This window comes from Aplysia californica, unplaced genomic scaffold, assembly GCF_000002075.1.
Source record: "Aplysia californica isolate F4 #8 unplaced genomic scaffold, AplCal3.0 scaffold00034, whole genome shotgun sequence".
NCBI lineage: Eukaryota > Metazoa > Mollusca > Gastropoda > Aplysiida > Aplysiidae > Aplysia > Aplysia californica.
Window position 1 is genome coordinate 2,002,348 of NW_004797304.1, and position 17,156 is coordinate 2,019,503.

General features: G+C 40.6%; 1 protein-coding gene across 1 annotated transcript in view; it reads right to left on the bottom strand.

The window, feature by feature from the left end:
- Positions 1 to 5,532: 5,532 nt before the first annotated feature.
- LOC101861639 (phosphatidylinositol phosphatase PTPRQ) overlaps positions 5,533 to 17,156 on the bottom strand; it is a 78,597-nt gene continuing 66,973 nt past the window's right edge. The window contains exons 30-36 of the mRNA XM_035973852.1: positions 16,551 to 16,621; positions 15,770 to 15,904; positions 13,815 to 13,940; positions 9,336 to 9,487; positions 8,610 to 8,754; positions 7,798 to 7,952; positions 5,533 to 6,010 (exon numbers count right to left, since the gene is read on the bottom strand). Coding sequence (XP_035829745.1) covers positions 6,004 to 6,010; positions 7,798 to 7,952; positions 8,610 to 8,754; positions 9,336 to 9,487; positions 13,815 to 13,940; positions 15,770 to 15,904; positions 16,551 to 16,621 — 791 coding nt within the window. The 3' untranslated portion in view covers positions 5,533 to 6,003. The remainder of the gene's footprint in view (positions 6,011 to 7,797; positions 7,953 to 8,609; positions 8,755 to 9,335; positions 9,488 to 13,814; positions 13,941 to 15,769; positions 15,905 to 16,550; positions 16,622 to 17,156) is intronic.

The following is a 17,156-nucleotide window of genomic DNA, read 5'->3' on the forward strand; positions in this document are numbered from 1 at the left end:
GCTACGTCGCGCTTTCCCCTTTCGTCAACCCGCAGCCACATTCCGAATCGTCAACCACATCCCAACCGGAACATGCATTTGGCGAAGTGACGTGCAGTGATAGTCGCGATATTGAGATTGTATTGGTCTCTTTTTACTCATCACCTCGTGAATTTGTTGATATTTTTCCCAGGACTCTGCCTTTACTACTAAAATTTCGAATCTAGATCTAGGTGTAGAGTTGTAATCTAGTTGCAGGTTGCAGATTTCTGTTATCCTGTACATTCAAGAAATTAAATAAATTGGACTAGACTCTAGAAGTAGACTCTTCTACTTCTACTTCTAAACCTTCGAGATTACCAAGGCCACCCTAGGCTTGTAAGGCTTCGTTTTGTTAAGTGCTGTTTAACACAAAGTCTAAGACGTTAGCAAACCTAACACATTTTTTCTAACGAAATGAAGCTTAAATTGACTTTTATATTGTTAAATAGAGATCAAGTTTAATCACCTAATCATTTAAGTAAGGAAGTGGCTATCCTCACCCGGGGTGAGAATAAAAATACGATCGACCTTTCACCCCGGGTGAGACTTGTCAGCGTTGGCTATTCTCGCCTGGTCTGAAACAAGACCCGTTTTTCCTAATTGCGGAATACTGTCTATCGGTGTGGGTGATCAAATTGACAAAAGCAAAGAAAAAAATGACGTTATAGCACAAGAATAAGCTAATTTGATGGTCTACAAAGATGCTTTGGCTATTTCACTTTTCGAATCGAGCCGAACTACGCGGGTCGCCGTTTTGTTTTGCCCGGAAGTTCTTGCAAGATTTACTCCTCCCCCTTCTCTCTCTCTCTCTCTATCCCTGTCGGCAATTTATTAAATCTGCAAGCTGCAACTAGATTACAACTAGATCTAGATTCGAGACTTTAGTAAAGGCAGAGTCCAGGGAAAAACATTAACAAATTCGTGTGGTGCAGATGAGGAAAGAGAGACCAAAACAATCTCTCTATTGCGACTATCATTGCACATCACTTTGCCTAATACATGTTCTGGTAGATCTAACTACCTATAAATAGATTGAAGTTTGAACCGTTTTAAAGGTTGGGATGTGGCTGACGATTCGGGATGTGGCTGAGGGTTGACGAAAGGGAAAAGCGCGGCGACGTCGGGAAAAATGTCACCCACGGACCTAAGAAGAAATTTTATTTGGTCGCTTTTAAGGACAAGCGGGCTAACCCAGATTTCGGGGGTTTCCAGAAATCTTGACCTACACCAAAAGTGGGCATTTTCCTACCTATAGGAGAAGTTTGGTTTCATTGGTGTGTATATGTTTGGTTATAGAGAAAACTCTCCTTGTTTTTTAAAGAAAATAAACGAGGGCAAAAACTTTACCTTCAATTATCCCCAAACAGCATTTTTCGGGATAACCCCCTTGTGCTTAAAAACGACCATTTATACCTTCCTTGATGCTACCCAATGATTACAAATACGGTCTCAGTGCTCTCCGCCCCCCCCCCCCCCCCCCCCCCCCCAATCTATGTCAGCCCTACGCGGTGCAGATGGTGAGGGTGGTGTGGGTGGGAAATCTCACCAGTGTCTGTGAAAGTGCTCGAGTGGCGCTCCAGCACGGAAACTTTCCTGGGTAGCCAGAGGAAAGAGGTGGGAAAATAGTTTGACCAATGCCTGTAGCTCTGATCGGCCGGCTAGTCAAGAAAAAAGTTCTTCGAATGATTGGTCCAAGCACGGAAGGTGTGCCTCTGGTTGACTGTGGGGCATTGGTTGATGGCTGGGGCTAAGGGTGGAAGCAAAGGAGATGTTCAATCGTTTCTATTTTTAATACAGGGATGCCAAATATCAGGTTTTCCCGGCTTTTTCTGTTGTTGTTTTTTCATTCGTTTGAGTTTTTCCGACAGAAATAATATTATTGGAATAGAAGCAACAAAGGGCCCTTACATTTGCTACAGAAAGGGGGGGGGGGCAGTGTTAGAGACAGAGAGATGTTTTGTTTGCTCTTTTAAAAACGTTACAAGGTATGTTTTTGTGCTTTTTTTAGCAGAGGGTTTTACGGCGCTCGCAAGTGCATAAGGTCATATGAGCGCAAAGGGGTGGGTTTCAACAGAAAAATCTTTACATGGAATCAGACTTACTCTGCTAACCTCTCTAGCTTCAACAGCACAAGGTCTGCTTCGACTATCAGGGCACCCCGGAAATAGCAAGTCACAAGAGTGTGACAAACATACAAAAGAAGTAGAGGGAAATGACAATAGTAAGGATTAGATCAGGCACAGTTATGAGCGTGACATGAATCAGCCCATTTACAATTCTACGGAGATTGAACGAGAAATGTCCGCATCCACCTTAGAATCTAGCGTGAGAAAAAAAAGTCAACGCACCAACCAACATTGAAAAAATAGATTTTTAGAAGACATATCAAGAATTGAAAGAATACTCCCTTTTTTATTAAAAATTGGTGTAAGCAATTAAGATACATTTCAAATTCTACAAAAACATCACTAAAGCTGAAGAAATATTATAAAAATTAAGGATGCTGTAGTAAATACGTACAATATAGATTGTTCATTTTTTTGTCTGTCCGAGTAAAAACAGAATGTAGCTTATTTACTTTACAAATGTCAAAGAAACTTTGCACGAGACTTCTACTGGCCAGTAGAAACAAAATTATTTTTTTAAAACATTGATCCAGTAATAATAAAAAGTTTTTTCTCTGTGGGCCCAATAATATTAATTGAAAACAACTCTTTGGGTACATACATATACAGACTTGAGCTAAGATAAATGACTTATAGCAACCTAACCAACAAATAGCTCATTTTGAGACAGCGACACCACCCTGCCCCTACATTTCATTGTAAGTTTGTCGATTTCATCCCAGGACTGTCTCCATGTCTCCACGTGAGTCTTAAATATTACTCACACCGTTTCTTGAATTGTGTTTTTTTAGGTGAACGTTTTGCTGTGGTGTTGAGAAAAAAATGTCAACTTTGTAATGTTTTAGGTGTATGCTGTAAATCCCTTATCAGTTTTTTTAAAAATCCGTATTAGGCTAGCAACTAAGAAAAGGTGTTGGAACCTTAGTTTGCAGTGACCTTTATAAATGAGCTTTTCGATTCTGTTGGTCATCCAATACTTAGACCCGTAGGCCCATGCAAAAGTCGAAGCAGATTAACAGAGTAATTTAATTTTACCTTGTTTTAACAGCAGTCAGACGAAAGTGAACAAGCTATAGCTCTATACTCTATGAAGGAAGAAAATGTGCCAATAAAAATATAGAATAAGGTAAATAGAGAAATAGATAAAAATATACCAACTTTCCCTTGCGAAACCCGTGACCTAGATCTACATCATCATTTATCCCGCGACATGTCTTGAGTATTTTAAAATCTTTGAAGAGAGAGAGAGAGAGAGAGAGAGAGAGAGAGAGAGAGACAGAGAGACAGAGAGACAGAGAGACAGAGAGACAGAGACACCCCCCACCTGGTTAAAAAAAAGACAGAAAATAAAATATTATGCAATCACAACATTGTTCATAATATATAGATCTAAATATACATCAAGCGCATGACAATAGGTGCAAATAAATACCAAAAATCTACGTTTGTGTAAATATGCATAAAACTAAAACATAATATGAAATTGATATATGAGATATTTTACAATTCATCATTAGAATAAAATCACCCCCACCCCCTCGGTTCTTCAGCACTTGCGAAGTCTTGGAGGAATGTTTATGAAATGTTTGGGATAATCTTTATACAATAGAAAACTACATAGTAAAAACAGAACACAGCTGATATTGACATCACTTGTAAAAATAGAGGATTTTTATAAAGAACTTTCTTTATTCACTCGGCAACTATAATGGTACATGAACCGGCGGTTCTCAAAACAGTGCACCTGAATACTTTAATTTACTTTATCCGAGGGGAGAAAGAGCTCCCTGTCTCTAGCAAGTTTGATGGCCTGGCTGGGTGGGATATTTTATGTTCTCATGGTATCCTTCACACCCTGGATCCAGGTCTTTCTTGGTCTTCCTCTTGCCTTGTACCCAGATACTTTCCTGTTGTAGGCTTTGCTGGCAAGCTGATTAGGTCTGAGATGTCCGAACCACCTGATCGTTTGCCTTCGAATGTAGTGCACCAGAATAATGTCCCTAATACTGCTACTCCTACAAAAACAATTAGTCTGGCATTAGCCAAGGAAGAAAAACATTTTACCTCTTTGTAGAGCATCAAAGAAGCAATTCGAATCCCAGTTAAAGTTACAGTCTTCAAATATAGAGCAGAGAAGCAACAATATGAGTACATTTGTAAATGTATATCTTATACCGTAAGGGAATCAGAACGGATCTCCCTCAAGTGCTGAAGCTCACAAAATGCTACTTTAGATTTCTGATTACATGTAAAGCGTCACAGAAATTATCTAGACTACCTACGTGCAGGGAGAGAGCAATGATCATTACTTTTCTTAATTCAAACCTTTTGAGAGTCCATCTCATTTCATGGGTAATATGCATGTTAGGGTGAAGGCAGAGAACTGCTATAAAAAAGCTAAGTATGGAAAGTTGATATTTGAAGAACGTCGTCATCATCATCATCATCGTCATCATCATCATCATCATCATCATCATCATCATCATCATCATCATCATCATCATCATCATCATCATCTTCATCATCATCATCCAGTGCCAGATCTAGGACAGACATCGGCGATCGTGGTTCTCTATTCATTCCTTTGCTCGGATGCTCTAAAAAAGCTACGTTTCCCTGATCTTTCCCTGTTACCCATTTGTTTAGGTTCCCTAGGTATGTTGTTCTGGGCCTACCCCTGCCTCGCTTGCCTTCAATTTTGCCAATGAGAGCTAGATTTGCAAGACCTTTATGTCTATTCATTGTGTCCCCAAAAACGCATTTCCTGTACATTATTGCTAAAAGCATGCTATGGTCCTCATCTATTCATCTTGTACAACTCTTATCAAATAAAAGGGATAGAATGTTTCTTGTGTGCAGCCTACGGCCCAGATGTCCTGAACATGTCACAATCAAAATATTATGGAATCAAAACTAGAAGCTCTTACATAAACATTTAAGAGTTCCTTAACGGCTGTAACAAAGGAAAGTGTAGCAGACAAGGCCAGATATTGACCAACACGGGGGGTTCTGTGTGTGTTACAGTCGGGTGTTCATATACAGAAAGTTGAGAAACAATAGTAAAAGTATAGTTGAGGCCTCCATTCGGAGCTCACTTGACCTGCTACACACATCTGGGGACTCCACCCTCTTTGAGGCCAACATGGGGAGGGGGGAGGAGAAGGAAGGCGAGGGGGGAGGGGTTACGGCATGTGCAAAGATCTTTTTATTTATGGAGTTCTCAAAACGACGTCCACCAAAAGAACCGTGATTACTTAACTAATTCCATGAGAATAGAAAAACTCACCGTTTGTCTGGAAATTGTGTGTGTGTTTGTGTGTGTGTGTGTATGTGTGTGTGTATGTGTGTGTGTGTGTGTGTGTGTGTATGTGTGTGTGTGTGTGTGTGTGTGTGTGTGTATGTGTGTGTGTAAGTACATGGGTTATTTAACGTCCGTCTCCGATAGGATTGAGCCAAATATGTTGAAAGCCTGAAAATCTCCACAACATAATCCAATTTCAAGAGTGCTGAGCCTAGGATTCGAACCAAGAAAGTACGCTCTATTGCCCTGCATTATACCAACTGAGCTAACGGAGCGCCCTACTGAAAGCCGATGACAAAGTGGGAGAAGAGGATAAAGTATAAAGATATAAGGCAAATGTATTATGTATAAGGCACTAAAGTTGGTGTTTGCTGCAGACAAAAAGGTCACAGTTTCTTCCAAGAGGACAGGGCTGTGGGCCAACAGGGAAGGCTTGCGGAGAGGTTGAGCAGTTGAGTGGAAAGAGCAGGTCGTTCGGGGCACGTGAGTTGAGATCTTTACAGAACCGTCATGGGAGTTTCTTTTTGGTCGTTGATCACTTCCACATTTTGGGACTCAGGCTCTGAAGAACAAACACAGAATAATGTTCACAAAAACACAGTTTGAGAATTAAAGCATGAGATCTTGGCACAAAAAACTACAGCAAAGAAAAAATCTCGACTTTGGTTTGCTGAAATTCACTTTCTGAAGGATAACACGGTTTTATTCTATTAGTAGTAGAATGAAAGAAAGACGTGTCCCCCCAAAAGGTTTTTAATGTTGGATGTAGGAAATTGAGTTTTCCAAGAAAGGAAAGAACCCTTCATTCGTTATATAAAGAGTCATTAGTAGCATAACAATGCAGTCTGGAGTTTCAGTTGTTTAGAAAAATAAAATGTAAAATATTCTCAGTCTTATCTTTGAGAAAGACCCAGACAGCCATAATTGACAACCGTTCTAGTCGGTCACTAGGTGTACATTTCCTGTTGACGGGCACAAAACCATAAAGGGGCACAAATGAAAAGATCAGTAGGATAGAAATGCATGTTAAAGTTTCATAATTTATGTGTTCATCTCTAAAACTTAAGATCTAGAAATAATTATTTATCCAGGTGAAATTGTCTAAGACGGCTATCCATTGTTGAGGACAAACGTGGATGACTTAGACTGGTGGATATCTTACTCAGTGTCATTATCCTGTTTAAAAATACACAAGGGGAGGGGGGGGGGGGCGAGTGGTTGTTTGTACAGGTGATTGTCATATATATATATATATATATATATATATATATATATATATATATATATATATATATATATATATAATATAATATGTATATACTGATCACGTGATTCGTTGCCTCAAAAACATACATGTTTGTTTTCAGACGACGAGTCGAGTGATCTACCCGACCCGACCGATCCCATCTGCAATGGGCACCCGGTAATAGAGGAGGTTCGACTATACTTGGTCACTTTCCTGGAAACTTCTAGAGCTAAGTCTTCATGGAACAAAGTACGTGTATTTGCTCCTTGTCCAGCGCACACATGTCAAACACCCATCATTGAAATACCTTATATCTCAGTTAGAAGTCTTTACTTTAACATGTCAAGAAGTAGTCGGTGTGAAGAAATGGGAGCACAAGGAATGGATTAGCTAACGCTCATTCGATTGAATCAGGATTAGAAGACAACTGGAGGCAGAAGCGAAGGCAAGTAGAAAAAAAAGAATCAAGAGCTGTAAGCTGTACATTATCTACACACACATATTTTGCTTCTCTCCTGAGCTGGATCTTCGGTGTTTTACTTGATTCAGTACGGTGTAACTAGACCTCAACTCAACAACACGTAATTCGTTATCTTGGGTAGCCTAAAAGGTTATACTGAATAGTGCACAAAAAACCCTGTCAGTCACAAGTACTCGAAGCTGCAAGCCTTAGTTACAAAATATAACTATTTCTATTGTATCAAAATCGACATATGCATAAAACACAGCTTGTCAAAATGTTTCTCGACATTTTACAATTGAAGAAAAATCATACCAATCTCTCTGACACCCTATCGACCAGTTGTGTCCTTCTGCCTTTCTATTGTATCAAAATCGACATATGCATAAAACACAGCTTGTCAAAATATTTTACAATTGAAGAAACCTCATACTTAGTTGTCTAGCAGCCTATTAACCAATTTTATGGCAAACCAGTGCAATAACAGCTCCATTCAGACAGGGAGAGACCAGGAGATAAAACAGAGTGAAAAGAAGTACAATGAAAGGACAAGACAAGAGTGCTCTCAAAGCATCCACAAAACCTGTTCATCCAGCAAAAGTTGAGCTGTCATGGACAAAATGGGAAATCCAAGAAGACCTACAGGTTTGAATAATAATGTGAAGTTTCTTCCGGGGAAAGGTTCTCGTTCATGTCCTCTTCACTCTCTCTGATATTGTCATAGACCCTCTCCTGGTCTTCATTTATCTTTTTCTGTATCACCGCCATCAGTGCATCAAAGATGAAAATGTACTGAGTCTGAAAATAAAATCACGGTTGGCAGTTAGATAAAAATATATCAATTAACTCTGTTTTGCCTGGAAAAGCATCCAGTCTGTAACTATCAAAATAAAAGGCCTCTCCGACAAGGATTGTGAAAATGGTCATGACTGAAAATAAAATACCTCTCTTTATCATCTGTTGTGCAAAAGGCTATGATCTCTACTCGAAGTTGCGCAAGTAAAACTTGCAGGTGTACAGCAAAACTTATGTGTCTGGTATATCACATCAGATATGGCGACCCTTATGGTGGGAATGTCAAAGAGGAGGCATCATGTAATTTGTACATGCATATAACCTAAGGAAATGACCCAATGGGATTTTTCAGGGAACTCGTCGATGTGTACGGAGAATACGTACAGAGGAAAAAAGCTGGTGAATTACAGACGCAGTTTGCTCTATTAATGTTGGACAGAGGAATTTGGAAGACAAGTAGTTGAACACAAGCATACGATGTTTGAGAAATAGCCACTCTTATTTGTGGAGATAGGAGGTATAAAATTGACTAGATTTGTTATGCTTCTTGATCTTCTGGTATCATTCTTGCAATTGTTTAGGAGCAGCTTGGATACCTGTACCAAGGTATCAGTTTGATGGATACCTAAACCTAACTTAGGTTTGGACTGTGAACCTCACCTCCGTCTGCACCATACCGGGACAGTTCTCTCTCATCTTCATGACGTAACTGAAAACGTCGATGTTCTTATCTAGTCTGTGCTTGTCCACGAACTGGCTCAAATAGTCCAGGGCGATAAAAGTACCAGTGTGACCCACACCAGCGCTGTGAACATCATAACATAGAACAGGGTACTCATAACATAGAGCACACACACACACACACACACACACACACACACACACACACACACACACACACAAACATACACACACAAACACAAATACGCCTTCCAATAGGGCCTATTGCACTCCGTACAAAAAGACAATATACAGAGTGCGCTGGTCAGTGACATTTCCCGATGACCCCATCCGAAATTTTTTAAAATAGTAAAATGTGGGTATTTTTACACCCCCACCGACACAAAATGAGATTATTATTTAGGAGGCGGGCTTCCAAACATAACACTGTCAGGGCCAACTCGGACTGAGGGGGATACAACATCCCAGCAGAAAAATCGAGATACTCTATAAAACATCCCTGTAGAAAGATCAAGATTCTCTATAAAAAAACTTCTACCCATTTGGGAATCAAACTGCGGTCTACTGCATGCGACTGTGAAGTGTTTATGCGCTACACCACAAATGCCAGTATTCAATCCGATTTGATTATTCAGATTAATTATGCACATTCCTTAATTGACCAATCGGCTTTTATTTTAATCATGTGAGAAAGCATCTACCAACCTGCAATGGACGACAAACGGCCCAGAATTCGTATGTATGGCTTCCTGTCGCACAATTTGGACGAAGCCTACCACATCTTCTACTGTCAAGTCGACCTTGGCGTCAGTCCAGCCTTGCAGGGAAAAGTGGGTCAACAGGCGTGTGTCTGAACCCTGCAAAAAAAAAATGGACTCATCATTGTTAGAAAAAAGGAATCAGGTACTACAGTACGGTCAAAAATTCGTGGAGCAACTTATTGTCAAACTAGCCGATCCCCCTTTCGATGAAAGGAATGATCGCCTGAAAATCATTGTAGTAGTAGTAGTATAGGGTTTTACGGCGCTCGCAACTGCATAAGGTCATATGAGCGCGCGAAACACAAGTTGGTAGCATTCGCAACAGTAAAGTTCACTGCACGGTTGGTCGACAATTAGACTTTAAAATGCTAAAATACTAGAATTCAGTGTTAATATATTTGCGATTTAAAACAACTCTTATAAATAACAATAATTTTTTTAGCAATATTGTTTCACTTTACAATTCGCCATAAAGGCCAATGGCCTTCATAAAATTCAAAATTCTGCTGGGACCAACGACAGAAAAAATGTCTTGCAATTTCTTGCATTTATAATATTTCCTTCGGATCTCTTCAAAGTCCAGACAGTTGGTTAAGATGTGTATAACGGTAAAATCTGTGTCGCATCCGACATAGAACGGCTTCTCATCTCCCTGTAGGGGGTATTTATGGGTCAGGGCTGTGTGTCCGAAGAGCAATCGAGTAAAAATGACTTCGTCTCTTCTGGAGAGGTCGGAATGATTTTGCTGTTTCAGTTTGGGTTTTATAACATTCAGTTTGTTGTTTTTCCGTTTTTCCCAGTGGCTCTCCCACAGACTGGAGGTGTACTTTTTTGCTTTATTTCTAAAGTCAGTCTGTGGGTGAGTGTTTGTCGTTGATCCCAGCAGAAGAGATGAGGCTTTCTTCGCCAGGTCGTCTACCTGCTCGTTTCCTCGGATGCCCACATGGCTAGGTATCCATGCGAACATGATGTTTTTTCTGTCTCGAATAGTGTGTGAATTTTCTGTTGTAGCCTAACCATTTCTGGGTGTAAAAGTGTGTAGTTTGTGAGTGAGGTGATGCAAGACAGAGAGTCAGAAAGGATTAGGAAAGATTTGTTTGGGGAATTTTCTACGGAGTCCAGTGCCATGTCAATAGCAGTGGCCTCCGCAGAGAAAATGGAGGCTTCAGGATGAAGTCTCCTCTGGTGTATACTGTTGGGAGGTAGGGCTGCGGCGCCCACTTCATTGTCTTTTTTGGAGCCATCCGTGAAGACGGGGTATTTATATATTAACTTTTTTTTTATTCTGCTTTAAAAGTTTTGGTGTTTCTGCTTTCTTTGTTGCGTGTGTTAGCTGTAAGTCTACGTTTGCCTTGGTGAAGTGCCACGAAGAGAGGTCGGGGAAAAGAATTTGTTGGATGTCTTGTTTGGAAAAGTGTACGTTTTTGAGGTCTTCAGGGATTCTGAGGTCGAAGGGTTTGATGAGTTTTTCGTTGTTTTGGAATTTGTTTTGGTTTGTTTTAAAAATGCTGTTGTGCGCAGGATTTTCCGGTGGTGAGCTCTGTTTAATTGCGTATTGTAGTGAGAGTTGTGTGCGTCTGAGTGAGAGTGGTGGTATGTTGGCCTCGGCCTGGAGGCTCTCCACCGGAGAAGTGCGGAAAGCCCCCAGAGCAAGGCGGAGTCCTTGGTTTTGTACTGGGTCTAGCATTTTTAAGATGTGTGGTTTTGCCGATCCGTAGACTTGACAGCCGTAGTCAAGCCTGGACCGGACAAGGGAGATGTACAAGTGGAGAAGGTGTTTTGAGTCCCCGCCCCACTCCGGATGCGATAGAATTTTCAAAGCGTTTAGCGCTTTCCTGCACCTCACACGAAGGTCTTTGATGTGTGGTATGAATGTGAGTTTTTTGTCGAAAATGACGACAAGGAAACGAGCTTGGTCCTGGACGGGAATCCTTTCCCCGTATAGTGTCAAATCCGGCCGCAGCACACGTCTGCCAGTTCGGCAGAAGTGTACTGCAACCGTCTTTGACGGGGAGAACTTGAAACCGTTATTGTTGGTCCACTGTTCGAGTTTGTGCAGCTGTGTTTGCAGCTGCCTTTCCATAGATCTCAAATGAGGATTTTTCGAACGGCAGCATATCAAAAAGTCGTCAACGTATAACGAGCTGTCTATGCTGTTTTGGAGGGTTTTTACTATGGAATTTATTTTAATTTCGAATAGGATAGGAGAAAGGATGCTCCCCTGAGGGACTCCTTCCTCCTGTTGGTGGGGATTTGAAAGGGAGGATCCGACATGAACCTGTAAGGAACGGTTCTTCAGGAAATTGCCAATGAGGGCAGGGAGGTGACCGCGTATGCCGAGTGCATGCAGGTCTCGAAGAATGCCGTACTTCCAGGTTGTGTCGAAGGCTTTTCTAGGTCGAAAAAGATGGCGATCGTGTGGCCTCCTTCAGCGAACGTCTCGCGTATAAAGGTCTCCAGGCGGACCAGGTGATTCAGAGTGGATCGAGTTTTCCTGAATCCGCACTGGAGACCGCTCAGCGAGCCCGTCGTTTCCAGAAACCACATGAGTCGCCTGTGGATCATTTTTTCAATTAGTTTGCAGAGACAGCTCGTTAGTGCTATAGGTCTGTAATTGGATGGGTGTGTGTGGTCCTTGTTTGTTTTGGACCTGGAGCTCTTTCCCGGGCCACGCGGGAGTAACCGGCAACGAGAGAGCAGACAGGCTGGCTGGAGAAGCAAAAGTAGAAGGGAATTTGACACTGGACCCACCATCCGTCCTAACCGCTGTAAGGGAAAATTTGAGGAAGAATAGGGCAGATAACGGTTCCCACACTCTAGGTAGATTCAGGGAGAAGGGGATCCAAAGAGGAGAAGGGAAACACAGCCATCTGTGCTGACCAGTCCGACGGATCTCCAACCAGATTAAGATGGAGACTATAAGCAGACACTCTGGGATGGATCCTGAAAGGGGGGGCGGGAGAGAGCAGAGATGGACATGTTCCGACTGCAATGACCCCAACACAGTGGATAAGTAAGACAAGTAAGTCAAGTAAGATTGATTCTCTATTCCGCTTTCGTGGTTGTGCACTCCAGAATTTCAAAGGTTAGGATGCACTGCCCACGGCTAGTGAACGAAAACCTCACTTGTTTACAATGGCGTCTTAGAAGACGGATTTTCCCAAGATTAGAACTCTGTGTGGACGAAACAAAACAATTTGGAAAATCGGGGAAAACAGTTCGAGTGAATTTTTTAAAGTTAAGTCCTAACCACAAGGATGCTGTGGACGCCTGCAAAGTTTTTCAAAGGTGTGGTTAGGAAATAAGGGAGGAGTTTGTTCACAAAGCCTGCCAAGTCCAGTTAGATTATATAGATATTATTCTACTATCGAAGGTAAGCTTTCCAGCTTTTGCACAATGGTTTTTATCAATTTGTCTTAACACTTTTATATTTTTGTAAACACCTGTTAGTTCTTTTCTAGAAAATTCCTCAATAAATACTAATAACAAATCCAACACGGGTGATTTCTACTGATTCAAAAAGGTTTACAGCTGGGACGTTATCGCTTTTAAAAGGAAGACCGTCATGTTTTTCTTATCTCGACATTATGCTTTTTGAACGCATGTTTTGAAAACTTTTAGTGCAAAAAAGTGTTCACTATAAATAAATTTCTTGTAACTAGTTTTGCCATAAAAAAGTATCATTGGTGAGCTGTGACGTAGGCCAAATACGTACGCAAAATAATATGTGTGAGAAGCGGGAAGTGCTGTGAACAATTCCGTTTTCCGTGTGAAGGATATTTGTAGTATTTTAAATAAATGAAAGAAGAAACGTTTTTTAATCTTACCTCGAAAGTTGTGGAAAAGTATGATTCAGTTAAGACATTGATGCAAACTGCTATGCAAAATATGGGTGACATTGGTTCATCCGTTAAAAAGGTATTTGAGAATAAGTTGCGCCACACTTTTTTGACCGCATTTTAGTCTCAATTCACAATGATTTTTAAAGAAGGTATTAATGCTAAAGTTTTATTTGCTAGCATAAGGGTTTTCAAGTTTGTAACCTCTTTGCCCAAATTTTTGGAATATTCTTGCTATGACAAGAAATAAAAGAAAGATAAACTTAGCTTCAAAAACTTTATAAATCTCGAGTGATGTAGTTTTTGGCGAGTGGTTATAACAACAGCAATATTTTTTTAATAATAATTGTAAAAAACCGAGTAGTACAGGAAATACAAAGAGCACACAACTTGTAGCCTTTACAAACCATTGGGAACCTTATAAATATATGTTGTCACATCAAATGTTGATTTTTTCTAAAAATGAATATCAAACAAATTCCTTTTGACTTCCTAATGTTGTGTACAAACTTGTATAAAAACCCTGTCTATTTTGAATAGAAGTCGAGATACCGGCGATTTATACCTACAAACAAATAACTTACCATGGAGATCTGGAATTTACGTATAGTGTATTTGTTGATCATTAAGACCTGGGTCATCTTCACCACAATGTCTCCATACTCAACAGATTCGTTGAGTTTCTTCGGCCAGTACGATTTCCCTTTTCCCTGAAAGTGAAAGGTTTCCGATTTTAAGACAGGTGTGAGACGGTGTACTCTGACCAACTACACTCATTTAGACACGTTGGCAGTGAATGTTTGCATAATACAAGAATCTTGCAACACGTAACACCCCCAAACCCTCAATATGGAATCTGCTTAATCTAGTATACAAATCAAACGTCGCATGAGGTCTGTTATCATCGTAATGCGCGAAGGCATGGCATTATACTTTAGTTTTAACACCACTGTTGTATTCCAGAAGAGCAAATCAGGTTGGCCCCCTACCTTCTTTGAGAAGAACAATGAGGAGTTCAAATATGTTATTGTCACTGTCATTTAACATCGTAGTATGTCACATTTTCGAGAGAACAAAAAAGGAAAACCAAGTATGTTTCTAGAGTTTGAAGAGGCGTATTGATCAGTCCTATTCTCACTCCTCTTCTTAAAATAATAACGGGTTAAACGAATTAAATCATTTTTCCTTTACATAAAGTTCTGTCTGGAACGCAGGGTTTTTTGTTCTTCCTGAAAACGTTGTATTTGGACACACAACAATGAAGTATGATGGCAATGAAATACTTATCTTTATGGTATTGCAATCAGGTAGAACTATGATAATCTTGATAGTGATATCTATGTATTAAATGTAAAATCTTCTCAGCCTTATATGTTATGGTTCAAACCATCACCACAGATAGAGAGACGTGTAACAACTGCGGGAACTGTGGGCAGAATAATCTTCGCCCGCCAGTTGACCTACACTTCCAAGGTCCTGACCACAATAGTACCCTTGATCTGTTGCTTGAGGGCATTGATTTGGTCAAATCCTAACCAAACAAAACCTTATTCCTAGAGAATCCAGGCAGATGTGGAACTTAGGCTCCCTCCAAAGACACACAGGCTTAAACATTTACGAATTAGAATCAAAGACTTGACACTTGCTGCATAAAAGTTACTTCATCCTTAAGACACACACACACACATACACACACACACACACACACACACACACACATATACTTTTTCTATTCCACATCCATGTCTCCATATTACATTCTTTCATAATGTATAACAATGATGATGATTTTTTGGTTTCATTGATGGGCCTGGTGGACTCCACGAAGAAATCTTCGAGCGAGAGTGAGGCTCTTTTTCGGCTCCATTGTCAATATATCTAGAGGCACCTCCACTCGTCCAAATAACTCCATTCGAATTGCCATTGTTCCTATACATTCAAACATGTTTGAAATCATCCTTTTCATGGCCTCATCTTCGGCAACGTGGGCCTAGCTCTTCATTTACAAAGTTCTTATACCATCTCAAGCTCCAATGATGGTCCAACCGCAGTCTCGCTAGCTCAACCTGGTCCCAGCGACATGTGATATTTTGTTCCTGCTTATTGGAGTACCCAGAATACACATCTTCCAGGTGCTGGTACTACTTAGCTCTACATGATGGGTCTCTGATTTCCCTCTTGATAATTGGAAAGACTCCTCTGTATGTTGCTGGTCGTCTATCTCCTTCAATTTCGCTGGCTTCTTTGGCAGCTTGGTCTACTGCCTCATTTCCTTCTATTCCAATATGGCTTGGAATCCACCGGATTTTTATTGTGGCTCTGGCTTCACTGAACTTGCGGCACAAACCATTTATGTTTGAGCTGTTGCCCAGCAGCCCCTTGCAGAGGAACTGACTGTCAGCCAGGATCAGCACACTGGTTCTACTGTGGCAATTGTCAACAATCCATTGGGCTATTGATAATGATGATAATGATGATGATGATGATAATGCTGATACTAATCATTTATCTTTATCAAATTTTTAAAATAAAGTCTTACCCGTCCCCCCTCTGTAAGGTCTGAGAGCATGACAATGACCTTACACTTCTGTTCCCACACCATCCTCCAGAAGTCTGGCACAGTGGAAGGCATGGGGCCCTGGGCAGCGATGTATTCCCGCACAGAGTTGTAGCCCTGCACACACACAGACAAACATTCAATAGACAAACCTTGTCCAAGTCAAGACTTATCCAGATACAGCTTCGTATTCACTAAAGTATCAACATTCTCTTAAAATTGTTACAGGGTCCGAAGTTGTGCAAAGTTTTGGTTTATTCTGAGTGAGAGCAATAACATCCCAGGATTAGGACATTAATAACAAGAAAAATGACTTTTGTTGTAACCTAAAAAGACTCAAACAAACACATTTTCAAAGCAGTCCCAAGTCAGACTAATGAAAAATATGTAATTATATATTTAATTCTCTATCGATTTTCTCCCTCCAAGTTTTCTATTAGTCCAATAAACGTGGAACTTTTGTGTCTCTGTATTATAGCTTCAGAAAAACTGTAGTTTGCAACAACTCAGCCCAACAGCAACAACAAAATGTACTGCTCGAGTCAAACAGGAGAAATAAAATAATCTGTGTTTTTTTCTCTCAGAACTTTATCTTACTACAAAATGCTTGAATCGTCAAAAATCTGTTCCTAATTCAAGAAGAGAAATGAGACCAACACAGATCACTGTGACTCGTCAAACTATACAACATACTTCATGTTCATTATTTCACAGTTTTGACGAATACCAAGGTTGATCGACAGCGACCAAGTAAACCACTAACCTGTATGTACTTAGCCTTAAACACGTCCATTGTCTCACTGTCCGAGGGCAGCTTCTCGCCAATGCTCACGTCTGGGTAGAAAAATACATGTTTTGTAAACTGAATGGTTTCTTATTACAATATACTTTTTTTCCTGTAGGTGATTTTACGCCCCCATCAAGGTAATTTAGATTAGTCAGGAGGCGGGCTTCTGACCGTGCCTGCTAGGGCCCACCCAGGCTGAGAGTGTATTTTTTCTTTGAAACTTATAAAAACGGTGGCCCATCCCCCCACCCCACCCCACACCTCATCAAAGTAACACAGGTTGATGATGGTGCTGTTATTGACCCAACAGCACATGGGATTCCTGCCGCTGCTGCTACTATTATTATCCCTACCTCTACCACTACCACCACCACTACAACTACCTCGGCTCTGCCAATGCCACTATAACTACTATCGCATCTTTTAAAAAATTTCCATTAGACCATGTTTATTGAACTCGGAAATGATCTATTGTTGTCTGGAAGGTACTGAATTAATGCAAAAACAAAATACCGTGTGGGTTGATTGGGGACACAATTTTTATATTATTTACAGGCTTCTTCTATCACACACACACACACA